Source organism: Falco punctatus (genome assembly GCF_963210335.1).
Source record: "Falco punctatus genome assembly, chromosome: 9".
NCBI lineage: Eukaryota > Metazoa > Chordata > Aves > Falconiformes > Falconidae > Falco > Falco punctatus.
Window position 1 is genome coordinate 42,610,590 of NC_137589.1, and position 23,897 is coordinate 42,634,486.

A 23,897-nucleotide genomic window follows, 5' to 3' on the forward strand; every position below is an offset into this window, starting at 1 on the left:
AATGAATGTGAGGTCTATTGATTTAACTTAAGTTGTACTCATCTGAGGACCTTCCTTCTAACTTGGGAGGTCCTGCTGATTAGAAATAGGACAACTGCATCTTAAGTAGTAGTGCTTTTCTGAGAGGGTTTGGGTTTTTTCTGTGTCCACATGTTAATTTGAAATTGCTTGTACTTCCTGTGTAAATACCTTTTTGTAAACAGTTAGATTTAAATTAGAATTTTTAATGTGTCCTCTAGGATGGAGAATTACCTGATCAAAAGGTTGTTACTTCTGTGAGTTTAAATGTGCGTGCTGTCTTATTTTTGTAGGGATTTGTTGTAAATTCTACATCTTCTTCCTTCCCTGTCATCCTACTAGTGCATGTAATTGTGTTTTTATATTTTGCATCCTTTCCCCCTGCCCCCCCCCCCCCCCCCTCATGCTGAAGTATTTCAGCTGCTGCTGTGTCAGGCTTGTGAGTTGTAATGTTTATTAATATTGAATCACTGTTGAAAAAAGTTGATGCTTCTGAGAAGCTTCATGATGAAGCATGGTGTTTTATTTCAGATCTCACCCATCCTGCATATTGGATATATTTTCAGATGTTGTGCAGTTTCCAAGCTGACAGTTATGGAACCTCGCCAGGGACCCCGTTTCAGCAGGACATGTTTGAGCAGAAACAGTTTGCAGAACTTTATACACTTAAACTCCTGCCAAGGCAAACTCTTAGCCACTTGAGTTAGTTATAAATACCCAGTGGCGGTGGTTGGAAGTAGCCCACAGTGCATTTTATATTCTGAGCTGAATGTGAATGTCTTTGTGGCTATATAGAGTAGTAAATAATTGAGTTTGATTAGGGAGAGGGACCTCATTATCCCCCCACCTGTGCCCAGCTGGTAGGGGAGGGTCGAAATGAAGCCATTAGCTGTCTCTCTTACTGGCATCTCAAAGAGCTCAAATACATCTGTGTCTTATTTTCTTTTCTGGCACAATCAGTCGAGCAAGCTAAGCAGGCATGACCGAATTTGGCAAGTTCCAAGGACTCTGGCAAAGTTACACAAGGAGAAGACGGAGGGCAGTCATTCTGGCTTCTAACTGCCCATTAGTCTAGCGAGTTATGTTTTTGGAAAATGTCTGTTGTGGAAAGCAGTACTTTGTCCAATGTCAAACCCAGCATTCGCAAACAGCCCTCTTTGATGTCGAGTATGATTTGTCAGGAGGAGTCAAACAAAGCACTGCATTCATGTAAATGCAGACGTCTTGAGATGGTGAAGGAATACCTGAAAGACTCTGAGCGAAGGTAGCTTAAAATAAATCTGTGCTATCATTAGGGCTTTTTTCCCTCGGAAATTTTATTATCACAACTTGACATGCTCGATCTAATGGTGTTTCCAGGAGTTGTAGCTCAGCTGCCAGTTGGCACACAGATGAAATTTGGCATACAGTTTCTGTGCCCTGTAGCAATTCTTTTCTGTTTTGATACTATGTTTACATTGCTTTGACTGTTATATATGTATTTTTCAAAGCCACACCTCTGCTATACCTGATAGATCGAGGTTTGAAACATTTTTAAAGTATCAGGCTTTCACCATACACTTACAAATGCAATTCAAAGCTTTGAAATGTGTTTTTTTTTATGGAGCACTACACAAAAGGCCTGTTAACATGGGTGCAGGTGATCTGCAAAGTATGTTTTAGAATTTTCATAAACCGCAAATTTAAGAAAGTTAATATAGATGCCAAAGTGAAGAAGCGAGGCTCCCAGGATAGTGAGTAGGGAGAGGCAGGACCCCAAGGAGGTGGCAGAGCAGGAAGCCGACTTGTTGGATGTCTAATGATAGCTTATAGTAGTGTCAGAACAGAGCCAACAGAGCACAGATTTATCCCAGGCTAACCTGAGATGCACAAAAGCAAGATCATTTAGACTCAGAATAAAAAATGTGGCTGGCATAGTTATTCTGGTTTGTGTCACTGTGCAGTTTATCTTAAAAATTACCCAGCTTAAGTTAAGTACATTGCATCAACTGGGATTTTTAATCTTAACTTTGACTTTGTGCTGATCAAGTGGAAATCGTTTTTAGTCATTCACAGACACTTTCAACCATGCCAACCATTTTTTGCAGTGAGCTTTAAGTGCTATAAATTCCACTTCAGTGCTAAAAAAAAAAAAAAAAAAGCACCTAAAAATTAAAATTGCTCCAGATTGGAAAGGCAGGTTTTGGGAAAGTTTGTTTCTCGTTCAGAACAGAAGCCTTTTGTCCTTTAAGTGTTGAGGTTTTATTTTGCTTCGCAAATGGAGCCCCTGGAGAGGACACTGCCTGTTTCCATGCTGCCTCTGAGCACCGTTACCCTTCAGGCAACACCCTGGCGTCAGCCCGCCGAAGCTCTTGCCTCTTCTGTTGTTTTCTTTTTCCTCTTCTGAACCTTGCCACCCTGGCTCCAGCGCTGAGGCTGTAAAAGAAGATGGAAAGCCAAGTTACCGCAGAATGATCACTATCATTAACATTCACGGGTGGTTCACTTATCATTCCTGACTGCACAGACATGGCAGCCGTTATGAAACGTCCACAGGTGTAGCACGATGATACATATTACATTGTGCCACAATGGATTTATGTATTCTGTAACAAAAGAAAAGTGTAATGAAAAAATACAGAAGGTAATCCTTTATTCCTCCACTGCACAATTTATCAGTAATGCCTGTGGATGATAAGTGCCAGGGATTTCCTTTGCTTGATTTAACCTTGTCACCCAGGTATGTTTTTGCAAAATGACAGAAAATACAAGCTAAGGAATTTCTTTGGCTTCCAATTTGTAAGGAGCAGTTTTAATTGATTGAATAGCATCTGCTTGTCCGTCCCGTTTTCTAGTGTGTTGACTTAAAATAAAGGTATCGCACGTTAGCAGAGTAAGCTAAAACATGTAATTTATAATCGTAATTAAGGATATGCTGGAATTAGGTTGAGCGAGGACAGTTCATGCAACATTATCAATGCAGAGCATAACTGGGAAGCTGGCAAGGTGAGGTGGGGTATGTATTTCTTCCAGAAGAGCCTCACTGTGCTATTTTCACATAAAGGCAGGTTGCAGTAGATTGATGGTGTTTCAGGCGATGCAGTGTGGAGGGTGGCTCCGAGCCTCCCTGCCTGTTTGCTCGCGCTCCGGCACACTAGGCACGGCGCGGGGCTTCTCCATCGCTGCGGCACTGGAAATGTGCTCTGACACGCTGGCCTGACCCCGAGATGATGGCAGGGTCTTTGGTCTGGGCTTAAATCCACCTTCACCTTTGGTTTCTGGCTTTCCTGAGTGCTAAAATGTCGTGATGGAGGTTCTTCGGTGTATTGTTAGGGAAGGACAATGCTGCACGCTTCATGAGCCAGAGCAGGGGAGGGGGAGAACCGTGCGCCGGAGCTGGGACGGGCACTTCAGACCCCCTGGCTCCCTTCCAGAGCAAATAATCCAAAAGTTTACAAATGCGGGGTGCGCTTTACATTTCACTGCTCTTGCCAAAGTCTCACTTACGGGATAGCACACTAAATATAGTAGAACACAGAGGTTTTTCTTATTTTGCTTTGATCAGTGAAATAAACTTTTAAAGATTGTTCTGGGATGAGATCCAGCTCTGAGGCAAAGAATGGCCGTGGCTCAGGCATGAGTTAGTTATAGAGTGTCAGGAAAATTAGTCTGACAGTTCTCAGGCCAGCTGCTCAATAGAAAGAATCAACCAAGTCAGGATGGCCTGAAATGAGCGGGATCAACAGCAGCATGTGCTTTTTAGCTGCTGAAGTGTCAGGAATCGAAAGACAGTCTTCCATTTTTCAGGAGGCTCCAGATGCATGTTGCCGCAAGCAGCCCCGAGCCTGGTTCATGGCCCCGTGGGGCAGATCCATGGGGTGGGCTGCAGCGCCCACTGTGTTTTGGGGGAAAACACATTTGAGAAACATTTTGTACTAAAGGGAAAAAGTAAAGCTGTGACTCCAGTCGTTTTGGCCAGAGGAGGTTTTGGAAGACTTTCTTTGCCTTTGCCAGTTGGCATTTCTTTTTTTCTTCCTGCATATTGGAGTTTATTTTCCTGTATTTCGGTTGCAGCTCTCTGGAAACCTTCTTTCTGTATTGCAGAGCATTTTATTCACTACCTGAAGGCGCCAGATATCTTTTGAGTCAGTGTTCTGATGGTTGGGTCCAGCATGCAAGGCTTTTCTTGTAGCACTTCATTGACAAATATCATGTCATTTAAATAAAAGCACAAAGGTAGTTTCCTTTTCATAGTTATAGTATAACTATATATATACTTGTATAAGAGGCTTTTTACTTTTAAAAAATCCAATAAGTTTAGCTTGGTGGATCAGTTTGGACTGGAGCTGTAATGGCTTTGGGAAGCGAGGTGAACAACCAGGAAGCTGCTGAGCAAAAGAAAGATGTTGTGCAGTGCTCGTGCATATTGCAGGGCTCCGCAGCAGCTTAGGGGAAGATTTGCTCACCAGTAAAGGGTTTAGGAAGGTCTCTGCTCACTGTATGGCATTAGTCAAACCCCCTGAATCCTTGGGCTGTACCGATGGCAATCTCACCACTGCAGACATGGATGCTACTCCCTCATGTGGAGCAGTGGGCTCAGTTCTCGTTCTGTATGAAACATGTGGCAGAAATACAGCGGGGAAAAAGTAGATGCATGAAAAGGTTGGGAATATTTGGTTTGGAGACGAGTCAGATAGAGTTATAAATAATAAATGGTCTAGAGAACATAAATTTGGGCTTTTAGGCAGTTTCATTTTTGCCAGGAACAAAGGGAATTGAGAATGAAATTCAGATGAGTCTAACTCACAACTGATGGGAAGGAAACACTGCTGTACACCAGTGGGACTGTGCCACGGGGTGAGGAGCCTGGCGCTGAGCTGCCTGAGGAGCTGGGGGGTGCTCTGAGATCAGCCCCATCTGATGCGCTCCTTACAGCGTGGCAGGCGAGTTCGTTTTTCATAATGCATAACTGAGCACCCATCATAGGTTTCTTAACTGTGTCTTTGGCCTGTCCCAGCCACTCCCGGCAGATGAGGTTGAGTTGCAAAGCTTAACTGGCGTAAATAAGGTAGCGGTGTGCTGTGAGCAGGGTAGAAGGGGACAGCGTGCGCTTGCTGTTCTGGCAGCCGCGAGAAGAGCACGAGTGAGTGAGCTGCAGGACAGCAAGCAGGTAGCCAGCACATGCCCAGGCAGGGGGGTCACTGGCCGCCGTGTCTCACTGTGGCCAGGAGTAAGTGTTCCTGCGTGGTGAGGGCTTGAAGGTGTCATGTATTCACCTGGGCTGTGTCACGGTGTGGGCTAGGGGTGCCACATCTGAAGTGATCTGAGCTCAGACTTGTATTCCCAGCGTTTGTGTCTGGAGGAGACCTGTAATGCGGTCTTGTTTTTAATGATGTAATTGCGTTGCTTGGATTGCTTCTGACTGCCAGATGCTTTTCAAAATATTCCAGTTGTGATATTCATATAGAGCTCTACTCCCTGATTAAAATTCCTAGTTGCCAGATACAAAGCTCCTCCTCCTGTCTAAACAGCTTTGCAAACCCGTTTTTTCCGTGCAGTGCAAATCTCTCCCTGTGGGTGCCCAGCAGCTCTCAGATTTCTGTGCTAACTGTCTGCAGTGACATCTACTGACATGAGCAGAGATTGACTGCAAGGTCTAAGGGGCAAAATTTACTGATATATTAATCCAGTATCTCTTCTGTTACACTGTCACCTTCTCTGCTTCCCCCGTGATGCCACTCTCAATATTTGGCTGGTGGTGTCTCCCATAACCGTCCCTGTGCTGTGTGCGGTGTTGCCCCTGGTGCGGGCTCTCCTGGGGGCAGTGGCCAGGACAGGCACCCTGCTGCCGGGAACCTCACCGTGAGACTCTGCCACGACGTTCACAAAAACCTGTCCAAAGAAAGCACGTTACTTACATTTGAAATAATGCTATCCGTTAATAGTGCTGAAAAGCTGCTGTTATTTCTCTGAGTGTTGTTCTTCCACTTCTGCTTAATGATTTGTTACATCTGCCATCGGGACATGTATGAAAATGACATTGCAAACTGTTTCTCTTGTATGCACTGTGAAATGCCTAGCAGATACTTAATAATGAGTAGTTGAGGAGCTCTGCAGGTACATTTGCTCATTTTTCTTTTTTAATGATGAACACAAATTGATCAAAAATCAAGATAAATTAGGAGAATCCTTGCACACCTTGAATCTCAATCCATTTTCTCCATTTTCGTCTCTGCCTTTCTAAGGGAGTTTGCTCAGTTTCTCCTTTTAACTTACTTTTATAGCACAACTTTGTTAATTGGTGGGCCTAACAGGTCCTTTGCTTGAAACTAACGACAATTGCAGTGAGCTGCCTGCTGATGATTGTGTTGTAAAAATGCATGTGCATCTGTCTTGCAGAAATGCTGCTCATGGATTCTCACTTATTCAGGTGGACAGTATGAAGGTCACCATGAAGGATATCTTACAAAAGGCCTTAAAGAGAAGGAAGGGATCACAGAGAGGCTCAGGTGGGTTATTTTATCGTATTTTCTAGAGGGTAGGGTGTTTTTCCATGAGCATATTTTATATCTCTTTTTAACTGTTTTGGAAGATGCTCGGGGGTTTTTTCAGTAGGTATTGTGATCTTCAGTACCACTCAAAAGCAGTTCCGTGTGCAGGTTTGTGTTCTAGATACTGGCGAAAAGCAGGCAGGGGAGGAGCTGCGTAATGTTTGCTGCAGAGCAGTATATCCATTACTGCAAATATTTATTTATGATAACAGAGCCATTTGCATTCAAGTCCAGTAGTGGTAATTTGAGATGATGGGTGGAAGTACAGTAAGGCCAGTCCTTCACAGAATTTGAATACTTTTGATTTATATAAGAAAATGATGCTTAGTATGATTTTTAAATAATTTAAAGGGTTCATCGCTACTTGTAGAGAAAAAGAAAAATTTACTTTCTGCAATGTTGTCAAATAGTACTGTTATAGTTAAGACATATCAACATTTAAAAAAGAAAATTTACAGTACTTGCATTTATATTTTAGAGCAATGCTTTTCCAGGGTGTAAATGGGCATTCACATATATGTTAGTGTATATATTTCAAAAGTGTTGCTGGAAAGATCTCTCAGCCTTACAAGAAATAATTATGTTGAGAAATTGCACCGAGTCTTGTCACACAACAAAGGAACTTTAATATAAACCTATCTATATACAAGGTAGAGATAAGGATCTTGTCTTTGTAAATGAATGAAACCTCCTTATATACATTTAGTTTTAACTATGGGAAAAGAAAATAAACCCTGTTCTCTTTAGAAAAAGTAGTTCAGTGTGGTTTTTAAACGAGTGTATAATCTGTCATGGATTTAATTAGCTATCTTCAGATGAGAGCTGAAGTTTTAATAAAAGTTAGAAGAGAGAACACAGTGAAGGACACGGATGAGCTGTCTCAAGGCCATATTCCAAGGGAACGATAAGAGCTGTAAAAAATGGCAGAGGAGAGCAATTGAATGAAGCAATGAAAATCTGATTCTCGTAAAAAAAAAAAGGGGGGGGGTGGGAAGGAAAGAGAGAGATGCTGGTAGGGGTGGTTGTAGATGAGACCCGCCAGCGTCTGCAGCAATTTGGCCGCTGGCCAGGAGTCATTGTTCACCCTCGGCTGTGGCGGCTCCGTCCAGATGTGCCAACTGCACGTTTCAGCTTTTGCCAGCTGACTGCGCCGTTTGATAACCAGCTCTCTGGATGCCCATCACTGGCCGCAGAGATAGAATTAAATGATGATGATCTTCCCACAAGTTGGGAGAGGAAACAATGCATATAAATCTTGATTTCATCTCAGCGTGAGAAGTCTTTATCCATCATCACTCATAATGAACAAGTCGTTAGCTGCGATGAATGGTGTTCTGTTTTTTTCAAACACCTCTTTTGTTCACTTTTTGGGTGACTTTTATTTGTTTCCTGGGGTCAGATTTCTCTTCCCTGAAGGGAGGTGGCTAAAGGATTCACTTAGCTCAGTCTTTAAACTACTTTCCTCCCTTGTGTAACAGATGCTTTACTCTTTCACCCATTTGAAATTTGGTTTTGCTTTTATTTTGTTATTTTTGCTCAGTAGCTTAGAAACGGCATGGACCTGTCACTTATTCCTTCAACTAATATATTTATTACTACTGTCCTGGCCCTCCTGCTGAGAAAGCTTTGCAGTAAGAGGGTATATAAGCATGTGTGTATTGTTTTGGGGGGGTTTAATTATACAAGAAATCATTTAAATTTACTTTTAATAAATTATCCGTGAGGCATCTCACCCCTTTGAGATATGACCATCATCCCTGCTGTGGATATAACCATGGTAGAAGTCCCAACTAAAAACCTCGTGGTTACTTATAGGTGTATTTACTTCTGAACATGTAATTGGGTTGCTTGAAATAGTCGGTGTTGCAGATTTCAGTTGAGCTTGTGTATAGATAGGTCCAGAATCAGGACCTGCGGCTGTAAACTTCATGAGTTGGAGTCACTGCAGGAAGAGCGATCACTCTAGGGAAAGGTTTCTACTTTAATTCCCATATTACTGAATTTCATAAATGAAATTTTGTTTGTTTTATTTTTTTAACTGTTGGTGAGCACTCATAATGCATTATTGAAATTGTCATGTCATACTGCCATGTGGGTGAAGGGACTTCTCAGGTTAGATATTTATGTATTAAATTGGTAAATCACTTAAACTTTTTCATTAAAATTATATTCCCTTATCCAAAACTTCCCTTACTCCCAGTTATTTCCCTTACCCAAAACTGTGATTCATCAGTCAGTGTACTTCGGTGGGGTGGGGGTCTTCGGAGGGTCTTGCCAGTCATCTTTAAAAAAGCAGAAATTGCAGCCGTCTGCACAGAGGGTTCCTCTTGCCTGCCCTGCCCTGAGGATCCCAGACCTTTCCCCGAGCCCTTCCACTGCTGCTAGCAGTGAAATGCCGCCGAGGCTAATGGGTGCTTCAACCTGGGATGCCACCACAGTGGGCACGGCTAGGCCAGAGCAGGAGCAGGAGGATATTGTCATCATTCTTCATCTGCCACCCGATTCTTCCTATTTGGAGTGGATATGCCTCTTACTTTCACTGGGAGATGCACAGATAAATGGATTTAAGATCAGACTATTATACGGTCCTGTGCCGTTGTAGTTCAAGTCATTATTAAGCAGTGGATTAGGATGTCAAAGTTCTGCATAAAAGATAAGACATAATTTAGGAAAAGCATTTCTTCTTATTAAGCAATGCTTCCTTTTAAGTTGATTGTTCTGATTTTTAGAAAGTGATAACCAAAAATAGATGTAATATGTTTATTTAAAGCTTTTGTAATAGTTTCATAAAATATAAATGCCCATGAACTTTTCTGCCCATGCTCAACATGCCTCCAGACCAGCCTTCACAGGATGAATGAATTTATTATGTTTACAGCTGATGCTGATTTCAAGTACTTGTGTAAGAAGTTGCTCTCTGACCTATTTTCACTGCTGACTTCCATGACATTTTTCAACTTGGTCCTGTGTTTGTAAGAAAACACAGACCTTGGTTGGCTTTTTTGGGTGAAGAAGAAATTGAAGAGTTTCTCTTTTCTAGTCAGGAAGGGTATGTTCCAGCATGACCAGGGCTAAAATACTAGACCGATTTTCCCTGATTATTTTATTCAGACGGTAGTCTGCAGCTTACAGGTAGGTTTTCCAACAAACAATTGAGCCACAAGTTCCTGAAAATCCATATGCTTCAGCCACCTCTGAGTCGGTGACCTTCTGAGCTTCTCTATTTTTTAATTTTGTTTAAAAGTGCTGTTGCCATCCTTGCAGCTGCCAGCCCTTGCCTGCCTTGGAGCACCGGGCTGATAACGACACAGAACGTTCCCCTAGGCGAAGGGTCACGCAGAGCCGAGGTTTCTGCGTGTTGTTCCAGCGCGTGCACCGGCATTCATGTAGCTGTAGTGTGAACCATGTCTGCAAAAAATATCAGTGTGTTTATTTCAAAATGCCTTTTTTTGAAAAGACGAAAGCTGAATAAAAGCTTTTGACTGAAATTTAACTTCAAGCCAGAGATTATTTGTTGCAGGGAGACATAGCTCATTAGAAGGAGGTAGAAGTGGGGTAAAACCTTTGTTTCGTAGAAAGCAGCATGAAAAAAATGGAAGCACTATTCTGATTGTGCCTAGCTCTATTTAGGTATTATGTTAGGTAAAATTATTGCAAACTATTCAAACTACATTCCTTGCAGCTTTCCTTTCTTAGTGTCACAAGGCTTTTGCCTTAGATGCATGAGCACTGACTGTTTTTAAATAATAATTTTTCGAGTCAATCAACAGGAAATGCAGGTGGTAAAATAACCTGTATGTGTTACAGCTGAGAGATCCACAGCCCTTAAGTCATTTAATAGAGGACACGGTTGTAGTGAAGCAGTGCTTTGGGAGCCCGGTGACCTGTCCCACAACAGGCAGCAGCAGGGGGTTAATGGGAATACTGTATCATCTCTTGCCACGTGCCCAAATCACCAACTGGAAGAAATGCATGGGAATGGCTGCAAGTTAGGGAAAAGCCTGTAACAACCAGTCAGTGCTACATACTGGAGAAGATAAATCTGCAGAGGAAATTGTTGAGGCAGATGTTTAATTAGCTGGAGTCGGGCTGGATAAATCAGGATAGGAACTGTCTATGCAGATATGCTGGTGTGCCTTCCTTTTCTCTGGGCTGGTTTCATTGTCTTTTGAAAAACTAACTGTTCTTTTTGCTTAGGAAAGAAGCAGGAAAAACAGTCATATAACCTCTCTGTTACTGTAATGGATTCCCTTGTGTACACTCATAAAATAGAAAATGTAATTGATGTTTTCTTATGGTAATGAAAAATAACTAAGTAGAATACTTTATCATCAATTTGTTTAACCTATTGCATGCTCAGCAGCATGTATTGCAGATGCATATTTTACGCAAGAGCTGGAAATAAAACACTGTTGGTTGTGGAATGAGCTCCCAGAGGAGGCTGGTCTAATCCAGCAGTGGACCACCTTGAGGGAGGCTGGGAGACATGTCTCATGCAAGAGTTTTCTCAGAAGAGGCAGGATGGGAGAGAAAGAACCTAAGGAGGAGGGGTGGTACCCTACCCACGGCAGGTCGCAGCGGTGAAGAGACAGAAGCTGAAAGCTCCCTTGGTGCCACAGGGACCCATCGCGTTGGCCTGGGCGGGCCGTGCTGGGGTGCAGGGGTAAAGGCCCCGTGGAGGACCCCAATATCCATAAATAATTTAATTGCATTGTATAAACTTGCCATGTCTTGATCTCTTTAGAGAATGGTTTTGAACATTGTGAGCACTCCAGCAGCTCATGGTTTAAATATAAAATTGGTCTGCGATACAGCAGAGCTACAAAAAGGGAATCATATGCTTGAAATTGTGAGCGTGAGAACTTCTCGTTCTTCCTGAATTTATCAGTGAAAATGTCAGATATGGTCCTGTCTGTATTTTGGACAGATACAATAATAGAGTCTTAAAAAGCCTTCTTAGAAGGTGAGATTTGGGCGTTCTAGTACTTGGTATAAGTCTGCTCCCTGGAAATCAATTAATATTAACTTCTAAAAAAGGTAGATACTAGGCATGCTTTTAAAATCCCACACTCATGCTTTGCAGAGGAAGTTTTGTAGGTCATACAGATCATGTTGCGTAACTGTGAAACCATTATCAATATGATGACTCGATTTGCTTTACTACTTAACAATTTTTCTACACAGTCAATCTGGTGTGTATTTCTGCTGGTGTTTTACCAATACGTCCGTGTTACCCGGTTAGCCTAGGAATTTAGGTGATGGTAGACGTACATTTTAAATCTTACATTTTAGGAATGCTCTCAGCTGGACCAAGGAAACCACATTTTTTGCAAGGCGAAATGCAGAGCCCCTTATGTTCAGATACTGCAGCACAGCTGAGACTGGGTCTGACAGCATCCCACAGTGTGCAGTAGGCAAGTAGATCTTATCAGGCTTTTTATATCTGCACTGAAGCCTGCATTCAATATTTCCTATAAAATATATTTGCATGGCTTATGACTTTAAGAACATAAGAAAGATGATGACTTCATTCTTGATACTTTGTGTATCTTGATGCCATGGTGATTCTCAAATTAAGTATGTGCAGGAGCTATATGTACACTTGAAACTCTTCTCTCCTTTGAGCTGTCTCATTCCTTTTGCTCTTCAACAAACATATTCTCTGGGATGCCAGTTGCCTTTTCCTCCAGACCTTGACTGAATGGACTATAAATACTAATGTAAAGTAAATAACGCAGAGAGAATGTGTACCAAGGCTTTGTTTTCAAACAAATTAAGCATTGATGTCAGTATATAAAAACTGAATGTTCTTAGAAGGAAATGAGAGACACAACTAAACCATGTAAAATGCTGAAACGTTAGAATCATCCTGCCTGTTTCTGGTCCATGTCAGCCTCTCTTCATTTGAAATTTCTTGTGAACAGAGAAGCCTTGTCTGATTAATCTTGTCTGGTTTTAAGCAGAAATTCTTTGCAGGGTGAACATGCTACTGATTATTATTTAATAGCTGCTTCAAACTGCAAACATCCCTGAAGCAGAAATGCTCAGTCCTTTTAAGAACAAAATGCTATACAAGTTTAATTGTTATAAACAATACCTTCTGCCAACATTTCACAGACATGACCTGTATTTTCCGTAGGTTAGGGTGAGAGTTATTAACTTCGTATTCTGTTCGGTTTGGAGAAAGACTAATACTTTTTCTATAAATGAAAACAGCTGCTTTACAATAACATTCAAGTCCCTAACAGCTGTCAACTAGTGCTTTTTTCATTCTTTAAAATGTGTAAAGTGACCAAAAATAGTCTAAAATAATCTTACTAGTCTGGATAAGTGTATTATCTCACTGCCACGGGAAGCTGAATAATAAGGAAAGAGAAAAATTCAAGAAACTGAGATAGGAAATAAAAATAAAAGTCTCCATGTCATATTTTAGTCTCTACAACAGAATCAAACTAATTGTGGCTCCAAAGGCCACTTAAAATAATGTGTTCTATCACCAGCTAACTCAGAGCACAATCTACTACAAAATCATCTTTTGTAATGGTTTATTATTCCTGTGTTTCAGATTTGTTCACACAGAGCTGTTAAGTTATCCTGCAGAACTTGGAGAGCAGAAGCTCCAAATAAAGATGCTGCGTGAGGCTCGTCCTCCACAGAAAGCAGCTCGGGAAGGGAGCTCGGAGTTCTCTTTGGAAATTCACTTTTGAACATAGATGTCTCAGCACCGCTGTTAACGTCAAATTTCTTGTCTTATACATGCACCCAAAACTATTCATAACCACGTTTTATTCAAAACTTAGATGGGGCATAAGCAAAACCAGCAATGTGAAGATCCCATTTGTGTGAAACACCACTTACTGCCTGGCACCCTGCCAGGCCTGGGGGAAATGGCGCGGATGCCATCGTGCCGAAGGTTTTCGTTTAAACCTGTCCCACGATTCTCCTGTTCCTGGAGTATCTCAGCAGTTCTGTGTAAATACTTGGTCCTGCTGTGGTGGTGCCGTATGATTTGTCCAGCTCCTGCCTGCCGCAGGTGCAAAAGGAGCTGATGCTGCTGTGGTGCCGGGAGGGGGCACGGCGGCTCCGTGTCCCCGTGGCCAGTGGCACTGGGAGCGCGGTGGGGGCTGCGGGTGGGGGAGACTGGCGGTGGGTGCGCAGGACCTGAGCCATCTATAACACACAGGTTTGCTCCCTCTGTGGAGCAGGTCACCCTGAGTTGTGGCGGCAGATATATTTCTGTAGGGTCCTCAGTGAATCCGGTCTCTGGGACGAGGGCCAGGGGTCTCTGCATGTGCAGAGATGACACCTTAGACTTTGAACCCAGAATCTGCTTCCTACCGTGTACACATCTCCGGTTTTAATTTCTGAATTACTGAAAATCAGGTCTTTAAAAAAGTGTAACACTGTGACTTTTACAAATATCCCTAATCCCAAAACAGAGTATAGCTTTTGTAAGTTCCTAAACAGAGTAAACTCCTTGGACTCTTACATGCTGGTTGCCTTGAGATTACTGTTGGCGTGAATGGAAAATGTTCGCGTTATTGTCCATCAGGACATGTTTTTCTTTCGTCAGAGGATAGGAATCTGTGCCCGGCTGCAGGGAGCCCTGGGGGACCTTGCTGTGAGCCTGTGCGGAGCCTGCTGGGGAGCCCATCTCCAGCCCTGCAGGACCCCCTCTGGCTCAGAGCGGGGCGCCCCTGTCTCCCCGGGGCACCTGGGGCTGCAGCCACCCCTTGAGGCAGGGGTGCTGGCTCTCCCCTCCAAGGGGGTGGTTGCACATGGCAGGAGAAAGTAAAATACGAGGAAAAGTAAGGGGAAAGATGCTCATTCTGAGCATCTTTGGGATGGCGCCGGCTCTCCGAGTTCACCCTGGGGGTGATCAGGTGTTGGCAAGCACAGGAGAGGGCAACTGTCGGGCTGTGGGTGTTAAGGTGGCCGTGTTAGCTGTGGCCTTGGACTCCTGGCCGGCACCGCCACATCGGGACTGGGGCTGGGCGGCTGCTCCGGCTGCCAGGAGAGCTGTGTGTCCCCCCTGGGCTGTGCGCCCCCATCCCCACCTCGCAGGCAGGGGAATGGGACAGAAGGTAAGGGCTGGAAAGACGGGGAGGGATGTATTTGTATTGCATATATACCTGTATTTATTTATATACATTAAAAAAGGAGGCTTAGGAAGATAAACTGTTTAAAACCACAGCCCTGTGATTAAAGCATTTTTAAGAGATGAACCACAATTAGAATAAACTGTCATTAACGTTTGATACTGTCACTGAATGATCGTAACTGAGGAGTTTAAATTTAAAAGTAAATATGTTAGAGTAGGCGATGCATATGTTTGCTCTGACTCTTAAGGAGATGGAAGCCCCAGCATCTGTGACAGTGAAAAGCCAATTAATTTGTATTTCCGTGTGTTTACATGCATGCTTTTCTGCTTAATGGTAGTTTTGAGCTTCTCTGGCTTTCAGTGTTTTGTTTTGGATAATTACAGCATCCCTGCAGAGTGTTGTACCCCTGGTTATGAATGGCTTTACCTGGAAATACTTCAGAAATTCTGGTTTTCCTTGCATTAAGCTGTTTATATTAGCGGGATTTAAATTAAAAAGAGCATCGATATTTGTAGATCCTTGGTCAGGGCTCTCCTGCTTGCTGCCCCCCTTTCACCAAAGAGGCAAGGTGGTAAAAAAGGCGTAAGTGAAGCGTAGAGCCCCCGCTTGTCCCAGCTTTCTCCCAGTTCTGCTGGTCCCGTGCTGGGGCAGTAGGGGCTGGCTGGTCCTACGGTTGCTCCTGGGGGAGCTTCTGCCAGCTCACAGCTTTCCTTACCCCTGCTTGGCACCCTCCGCCCCATGTTCCCAGAGCTGTTTGGCCCCGCTGCTCACTGGCTGTCTGCCGTGATGTCTGTTAGGGAAAGAGGAAGGGTTGCTTGCTTATTATTTTTGCAGCAGATTTTCCTCAGCAGGATTGGTGTTGTGCAGGGTGAGCCCCTCTGTGCTGGAGAGGGTGTGATGGAGGCTGCTTGAAATTATTTCCTTCTGTCTACAAACTCCATCTCTGTTTTGCAGTGGTAATAATTTATTTCAGCAAGCCCTTTCCCACCAGCCTGCTGATGCTGAGCAGACACTGACCTGACAGGGGGGACGGGGATGTTGGTGTGCGTGGAACAGCTCATCGGGAATAAAGTTTGTGAATAGTTTGTCAGAATAGAAATAGCTCGTTAGTTCTGTGCGTTTGGGCTGATGGGATTCTGGACATCAGCCTGAATGGTTGAGGGAAATTTTTCATGCCTGGTCTCTGAAATGAAAGTGAAATATTGAACTGAGTCTATTTTAGAGCTGTTGGTATTGAAATCATACATTTATTGGTTCTTCTGGGTTGGTAATAAAGCTGTAATTTATGTGATATTTTAAATTCTGTGATTCAGTGTTGGGATGATGGAGACTTTTTTGTTTATTTTATCCACTCTGATGAAAGAAGGTACTGCTGATACACCAGGTAGAGTCGTGGGACCATCTCCTTCCTGCTTGTTTTTTGTGAAGCTTGAAATGTGCCCATCTGGGTGCTTGTGTTGCCCCTTGCTGCCGTGCTGTTACTTCTGTGTCTGTAGCAGGGGAAGGACCTTTGTCACTTCACAGTCCGAGTCAGTGTGTAGAGGCCTCATGTTGATCTGCATCTCAAATAACCACCTGAATTTGGACTGGGGGATGCTCGGGATTCTGGGATGCTTGGGATGCTGGGATGCTCACATCGTGCCCTCCTCTAGGCAGTAGAGTGTGGAGGGGACTTTGGGTGGGTCAGCTGGCACATGTACTGCCCTGACATTGTATCTTCAATTTGTGATTTAAAAAAAACCACCTAAATACGTATATTGTATTTCTGCTTTAAGATACATTACATTATAGATCAAACACGATGATTTCTTTCTCCTCTCAGCTTTATTTAGAGCTATATTTTGCTAATGCCAAAAGAATAAAAGTCTACAGTAGCAATTAAATAAAGCACTTCTGTTAATATTCTGCAAAGACTGGTTTGCTCCTAGTTATGTGCATGTTTTCTATTCTTCAGAAAAGCAATACATAAATGAAGTGTTTGTTTCTTTTTAAGGGGCTTTTGACTAAATTCTTTAATTTCACTGGCTGTCAAGGTAGTGTTAAGTAAAATGGGTTTGAACTGCTGTAGTTTTTGTGTACTGGACTAGATGTCAGAAACCTTTGCCGTCACTGGAAATTCTGTCACTCTGGATTTACTATCTGTTTCCCACAGCTGAATTCTTAAGCAGTGTGATTTAACACCTTGGCTCTCCATCAGCCGGTCCTGGCATTTATTTGAATGCATTACACCACTGGTTTCCATAAACTATTTTACAATTGTTTCATATAAATGACTGTTTATTTCTACAAAAACCATCTGTATTTCTGCGGAGAGCAGCAGATAACTGTATGTAAAATTCAGTAATGTCACAACAGTGTAAGTTAAGAAAAAACAGATTGGACAGAAAAAAAAGTCTCATGCTTGTGCTTAATGTTAAAAGTTTGTTTTCACTATTTAAATCTTTATTTATTAACCAGTATTTGCATTTGTAATGATAAAATCTTTATTCCACTTCAGAGGTGTTGAGGGGCTTTGGGGATTTTTAACGTATAAACAGATTTAAGATGTCCTCATAGCAGTAGGATTTGAGATGTAAACATTCTGGCTTTACAGCTATTTCCTCTCAAACTGTTTACATATTTTCTGTTGTTTTATTGTCATTGCCGAGCACACAATGGAGTCCTTGCCCCTTCAGTCATGTTCGAAGAAAAATCCTGCAGAAGGAGGCCTGAGACCTCTCTCCATTCCCAGTTTCTGTGCTCTCCGCAGTGTATTGATCCCTCTCCTCAGGCTCCTTTTGTTCGTAACCCTGGCCCAGGGTCCGTGTCCAGTGTTGATGGGACATGTGCTCCCCGTGCCGCTGCGGAGGCAGGCTGCGCCGGGGGCTGGCAGGGGACGGTGCGGTGCCTCGCTTTGCCTGCTCCCAGCCAGCACCCAAGGAGCAGCCACGCTGAGCTATTTTAATTCTTCCATATGCCACCCATGTGCTGGCAGAGGGAAAGCTGGAATCCAGTAGTCTTACACTTAGTGCGACTGATACTTTCTGACAGACTATTTGAAATGATAGAAATACATAAACCTCCTCTTTTTTATGACCTTGTAATAGCTGCAACATATTTCCAGCAAATATTTTCTATGGCGATAATAAAAAAGTGATAACAAAAAAATAAATATAAATATAGTTTAAGCTCAAAAGAAATCACACTTTGAAAACCTAGGGTTGGAGCAGTGAAGTAATAAATCATGTATCCTTGTGAAAGGAGAAACTTGAAATAGGAAAGTACCACAGACATCAGCATTAAATGTTTATCAAGTATTTTCTTTTGACTACTTTCCTGTCTTCTGTACATGGACAGAGCCTGGAACATAGCTCATACTCGCTTTTGCTTATTTACTGTCTGCCTGGCATCTGCTGCCTAGACTATTAAGTGACGGCTGCCTGACCATCTTCAAGTTTCTGGTTTTACATGTGTTATTTTGGAATTACAGCCATGCCGGCAGGAGCCTGGAGCCCCCCGCAGCTGGCAGCATGCTCCCAGTGGAGCACACGTTGGCATGGCGCATCTCCTGTGTCCCCGCGCATGGGCTGGTGGGGCAGGCGCTGGCCGTGCACAGACGTGGCCATCCTCCTGCAGCGCCCTGTGAACTTCTGCGGCTGTTTAGGTGACGAGCTACAATATTGCGTCCCGCACCTCCGTGGACGTCCATAGCTCCTGGCGTAGTGTATGCCAGCTTGCCGGGGGCAGGTCCCCGCCTGCTGTCAAACCAGACGAGTTTTGCAGTTCAGCTGAAATACGACGGGGCGCGTGCCCCGCTCTGCCCCAAGCCTCGGCAGGTCTCGCGTTTGGAGGCTGAAGATGTTCTTGTGCCGGAGTGTTTCAGTAGAGGACCTGTGTCAGGAGAGCAGGTTTTGAAACTAATCCACAAACAGCAGCAAACCGCTGTGAGCCGACAGTAGGCACCAGGAGGTTTGGTAGGGGTCAGTTATGAAGGTGCTGCATTGTTAAATACAACGTGTAACGTTGCTTGTATCTGCTGCTCTTTCAGGCGTGGGTGGTGGCAAGTGTTTGTTAAAGTTGTTAAGGAGACAGACATCAGTACACCTTGCCTTCCTTACCAGGCAAACTGCAAAACTGTCAAATGCAGTGGTAGCAAAGAGCAGAATTAGTAGATGACATGCGGACAAATGCACTATACAGAGGAAAAAAATTGTCATGGCTTTTGTAGAGCAGGTTGTGCCTCAGAAACAGGTAAGCGGTCTTTGAGGAAGCCGGAGACCATCTGAGTGAGGATGATGTGTTTTACATAGCATGCTTAGATTTCCAAAAAAGATTTGACAAAGACTCATAAAGCAATTAAGCTGTCACAGGACGAGAAGGAAGATCCTCGCATGGATTAATAATTGATTAAAAGACAGGAAACAAAGAATAAGAATAATGGCCCTCTGTTATTAGTAACTAGGTTACTGGTGGAGTTCCAGTGGAACTGGTAGAACCTGCATTGTTCCATTAATGTGGGGCATGGAAAGTGATGTGAATGCTGATGTTACGAAATGTGTTGTTGATACAAAAGAAGTAAGAATAGTGCAAATAAAAGCTGTCTGTGAAGCACTGCAGAGGTATCTCACAACGCTGAGTGACAGGACAATAAAACGAGAGAGGGAATTCAGTGTCAATGAGTGCAAAATAATATACATAGTAAAAAGCAGCCGTAACTATGTGTATACAATGATGGGCTCTAATTACCTTCCATCAGTCAAGAAAAGTGTCCCAGAGTCCTCATGAGTAGTTCTCTGAACACTTCAGCTTAGTGGTTAGGAGCAGTCAGAAAGATAAATTGAATGCCAGAAATTAGGAAAGGAGTAGAGAACAAAACAGAAAGCATTACTATGCTAGTCCATAAATCATCATGAGTCCACATCTTAATTGTTATATTTTATCTCAAACAGTATAATATAAAAGTAAAAAGGTACAGAAATGGATGAGTGTGAAAATGGATCAGATGTGTGAAGCGAGGAGTAGATGCTAGGGAGATAAGATCTTTTCTAGTTTGGGCAAGACATGGCTGGGGACAAGAGAAGGCTGTGAAGTGCATGTGGTAGAGGTGGTACATTGCAGGGGGGCAGGGTATCACAGCTGTTCCAAAGACGGGAGATGTGTGCCCCAAAAGCAGTGGGTTGACAATGGCTTTTTGAAACGGAAAGGAATTATTTTTCTCGCACAGTGCAATAAATTTGAGAGATCAATGTTATGGAAATCAGAAACTCACAAGTGTTCTGAACAAATACGTGGACCATAAAGGGAGCAGAAACAGCTGACAGCAGAGCTGGAACTGGGGCTTTTGTGAGAATTATAGGAGCTCTTGAGAGGGACGTAAAGATAAGGGACAAAGAGGATGTAGCGATGTGTTTTGTTGCGGAGACTAACACTAAAACATGGGTTCAGTTTTAAACCATTTGGGGTTTTTTGTTTATGCTGGTCTTTTTAGGTTAGGTTTGACAGTGCTGTAAACATTAAATATTGAGGTAAGTCTTTCAATAATCCTTATTTTACCCTGTTAACTAGTTTGGAGATGAACATGGGGTTTGTTTGTGGTTTTGTTTAAAGCTGCTTTCTCTTTTTAAGTGTTAGTGTTTGTTTATTGTGCAGATTCAACCTCTGACCGTGGTATTCTTCATTGCTATTGAAAGTTAATGGGGGAAAAATTGCATTCCAAACATTTGAACCTGTAGTAGCCATGGCTGAACTTAGTTGATCTCTGGTGATCGGTTCAATTTAGTTACGATTTTTAGCCATTAGGCTGGGGCTGAATGATGGTGATTTGGTTGAGGCCAAATGTCTGTAGAAAATTGGCTGTTTGATAAGAGCCCTGTTATCAGAGGGGGATACTTTCTCATTTACATTTAGATGAGTATTGATTATTTATTTACTCAGAGAAGTGAGATTCGTTCCCAATCTTATCTCTCTCGTCTCTGCTTGTCAGCAGAAAGAGAGAGAGAGCTCCTGACATCAGCTCAAGATAACAGCACTTTGTAGGGAAGATAAAAGTTGGAATGGACCTTTTTCTAGTCTTGACTGAAAGGATAAGTTTTAAAAATTAGAACTGATGGGTCATGCTTTCAAAACCCCATTCTGAAGGCTTTGCAGCTTAAATGGCAACAGAATTGGTTTGTTGTTATGCGGATGGCCATTGCCTTTTGTAAGAGATGCTTAATTTGATTACCAGGTGGGATTCTTCCTGGGGCACCTTTGAGTTGTGCAGTAGGAAGCTGTGGGTGTAGTACTGGGGGTGTTTCCGTGTAAAATTCCTGGTAATCCTTCCTCTGTCCAAAGAGGTGTCTTGAAATAACGGAAGCACAGTGGGTACCTGTAGGCAGAAGCCATGGTGTGGATGACTAGATGGGGGGTTTAGTGGAAGGGACGTGTGTAACGGAGACTGAGGCCTGGAGGTGAGGTGTGCCAGCACCCGGCTCCAGGGATGCTGAGCGTGGCCCTGGGATGGAGCAGCTCCGGCTGTCGAAGTTAGCCCCGTTCCTCCACAGCTCCCGGTCTGTCAGTGCACTCAAACTAAGTCTGGAAGAGAAGAATTGCTGTTACTGGTATTGTTTGCAGTATGTGGTTTAAGCCCTCGCTCCGGCATGCAGGATGCTTCACCACTTGTGTGGCCCAAGAATGGAGAAGACTGGATGCGTCAGGCCACCAGAGCTGGTGGAGAAGGGGCACGGCTCTCCAGGGGCTCTGCAGCCCCAAACAAATTCCTGCTGGGTTTTGAACAAAAAAGTTTGCTTGAAGGTATAGCCCCTTCTCTTGCACCCCTTCGTGGCTGGTTTCTGCCCGCTGCCTTGGTTCCCCTTCCTCCCCAGCCACACGAGCGCTCGTTCCTCCAGCCCTGCTCGCTGTAGCACTGACTTCACTCGCTCCAAGTATTTGTGACAAAATGACAGAACTAGAAGAGGATTCGTATTCATTAGCTTTGTCTTCTGGCTGTTTTCATAGAATCGTAGAATCATTTAGGTTGGAAAAGACCTTTGAGGTCATCAGGTCCAACTGTTGACCCATTTTGCCCTGGTAACTTCCGTTTTAACATACGTGCTGCCAGCTGGGTGGTGGAACGTCATACATGCGGTTTGCTCCCCGCCGTGCCGCAGCAAGCAGTGTGGGGTGCGCACCTGGGCTGCCGCCCCAGCCGATGCCACGGACAAGCTGCGGTCCTGCCGCCAGAGCTCTGCTGGGGTCATGGGCCAGGGCCATCCGTGCCAGGAATTTAAAGGTTTGTTTTACAACCCCGTGGAGCGTTTGCATCAGATTACAGAAAGCCATAAAATCCAGCTTTAGTATTACCACTTGAAATTTTGCTGAAATTCCCAGAGCAGTGTTCTGTTAGGGGACCATTAAATTCCCTAATATTTCTACTCCAATGACATCATCTGAAGTTGTGAGAGAAGTCTGGTAGTAAAACTCCTCCACAGAATCAGCCTAACATTTTTCATCTGTTGTGAAGTAGAGGTCATGTAAATGTGTACAGATATTTAAAATGTTTTATTTAAGAATAGATACTCTCTAAAAATCCATTTACACTTTTTTAATGAATGTCTTAGTTTTTTCTGGTTTAAAGGAGTTATTCATATGGCAGGTTGCCTTGGTTTCCGATCCGTAGCTCCATTTCGATGCTTTATTAGCAGGCAGTTAATACGGTCTTGACACAAACTGGACAACACAATTTACCTGATCGTGGAATACTCAAGTTGCTCCAGATAAAAATCAGGCTTTGATGTTGGCATGGTGCTGGTGAGGGAGATATCACCGACATCACTGCACAGGATGGCAGGAAGCTTGCTCAGCGTCGTGGTGATTGTTTCTGAGAGAGGGTGATGCTGTTCTTGTGGGGAGCTGGGATGCAGCGGCAGGCGCTGGCAGGTCCCGGTGCTGGTGCTGCGGTCGGTGGGCTGGGGCACTGGTGGGGGCAAGAGGCTGTGTCTGTGGTAGAAGCGCTGGGAGTTTGGGATGTGGTACCAGGTACCAAGAACACAGAGATGCAGATGGGGACCAGCAGTTCTGCTGCTGTGTCACTGCTGGTACTGTTCAGCATCCGGGTGTAGGTTGGGAACCTGGAAAGTGGCTCTTACAGACGGGCAGAGCAGGCAGGTTTTGCTGGCACTGATACGGTTTTTAAGCCTACACCAGTTTTAAAATACCAATTGATGTACCGTTTTGATACTTGTTTCAATTCAGTATAATTTGCTTCTGCCTAACAAGCCAGGCCTCTGTTTATTTAATTTTTTCTACATTTTTGGTCACATTTCCAGTAGCTGGGAGAGGAGAAGCGGCGGCCGTCTCTGCTTCCCTTTCTGTGAGACATCCCAGCCAGTTCCCGAGCGCAGTTTGTTCTGCAGATGCCCTGACCACCACGCATCCGGTGCTGGTTGCACGGGCGGGGGGAGCGGCTGTGCATTCCCCTGCGGGCTGCGGGTGGCCCGGCCCACGTGGGCCCGGAGAGTCACCTGGAATAAGGGAGCTCCGTTCTACGGAGAAATAATGTTCCGCTGCAGGAGCAGAACACACTTGGGTTGGGCGGTGAGCACTTCACGTGGCTTCTGGGGAGACAAAATGAGAAGCCGTAATTGAAATTCTGCTGTAGTAAATTTAAAATTAATTGGCTAACAAATTCCATTTCTTAGGCATGCCATCTGAGGCTAAAATACTTAATTTTTTTATATGTTTTAAATATTTCATCATATACTGTCATAATTCAAAGTCAGGAAACATTCAGAAATATTTTAAGTACTGATAAAGAGGGAATAGATTTCGTTATTTCAGTTCTAGGGTTTTTTGTTAAAGTAAGACCTGGCCGAAGGTTCTTTGCATCACTTAAGTTTTTTCAGGTACCCGTTTAGAGTTATTTTACCCATTTTTACAGAAATGACACAGCTGAGAACTTGGTGTGCACTTCCCGGGTGGGAGCAGGATGGAGATCCACCCTGCCTGGGGCTGCCGCAGGGATGGAGCTGCCTCCGCCAGCTCCTGCCCTTGGAAGTGGCTTTTCTCCTGCCCGGGGTCCCATGCAGAGGTTGGCTTCCCTGAGCCATCCCATCGGGTCCTGTCCTGCCGGCCTGTGCCTGACTGGCAGGGCTTCCCCTGGGATTGCGTTCCTTTTTTAATCCCAGCTAATGCATATAGCTTAAGAATCCATTCAACAATTTATTTTTTTTTTAAAGTGGCCTTATTTTTACAGAAAATGCTTTTTAATACATTTTCTGTGGTTGGAAAA

At 43.8% G+C, this 23,897-nt stretch overlaps 1 protein-coding gene across 4 annotated transcripts in view; it reads left to right on the plus strand.

The window, feature by feature from the left end:
- Nucleotides 1-23,897, plus strand: part of MAPKAP1 (MAPK associated protein 1) — a 107,598-nt gene that overhangs the window by 53,930 nt on the left and 29,771 nt on the right. For 3 of the 4 annotated variants that reach the window (XM_080401424.1, XM_080401423.1, XM_080401422.1), the window contains exon 7: nucleotides 6,397-6,506. In XM_080401424.1, coding sequence (XP_080257550.1) covers nucleotides 6,397-6,506 — 110 coding nt within the window. Of the gene's footprint in view, nucleotides 1-6,396; nucleotides 6,507-7,086; nucleotides 23,836-23,897 lie in introns of those variants that run through there. The other variant, XM_080401425.1, reaches the window with a different exon arrangement.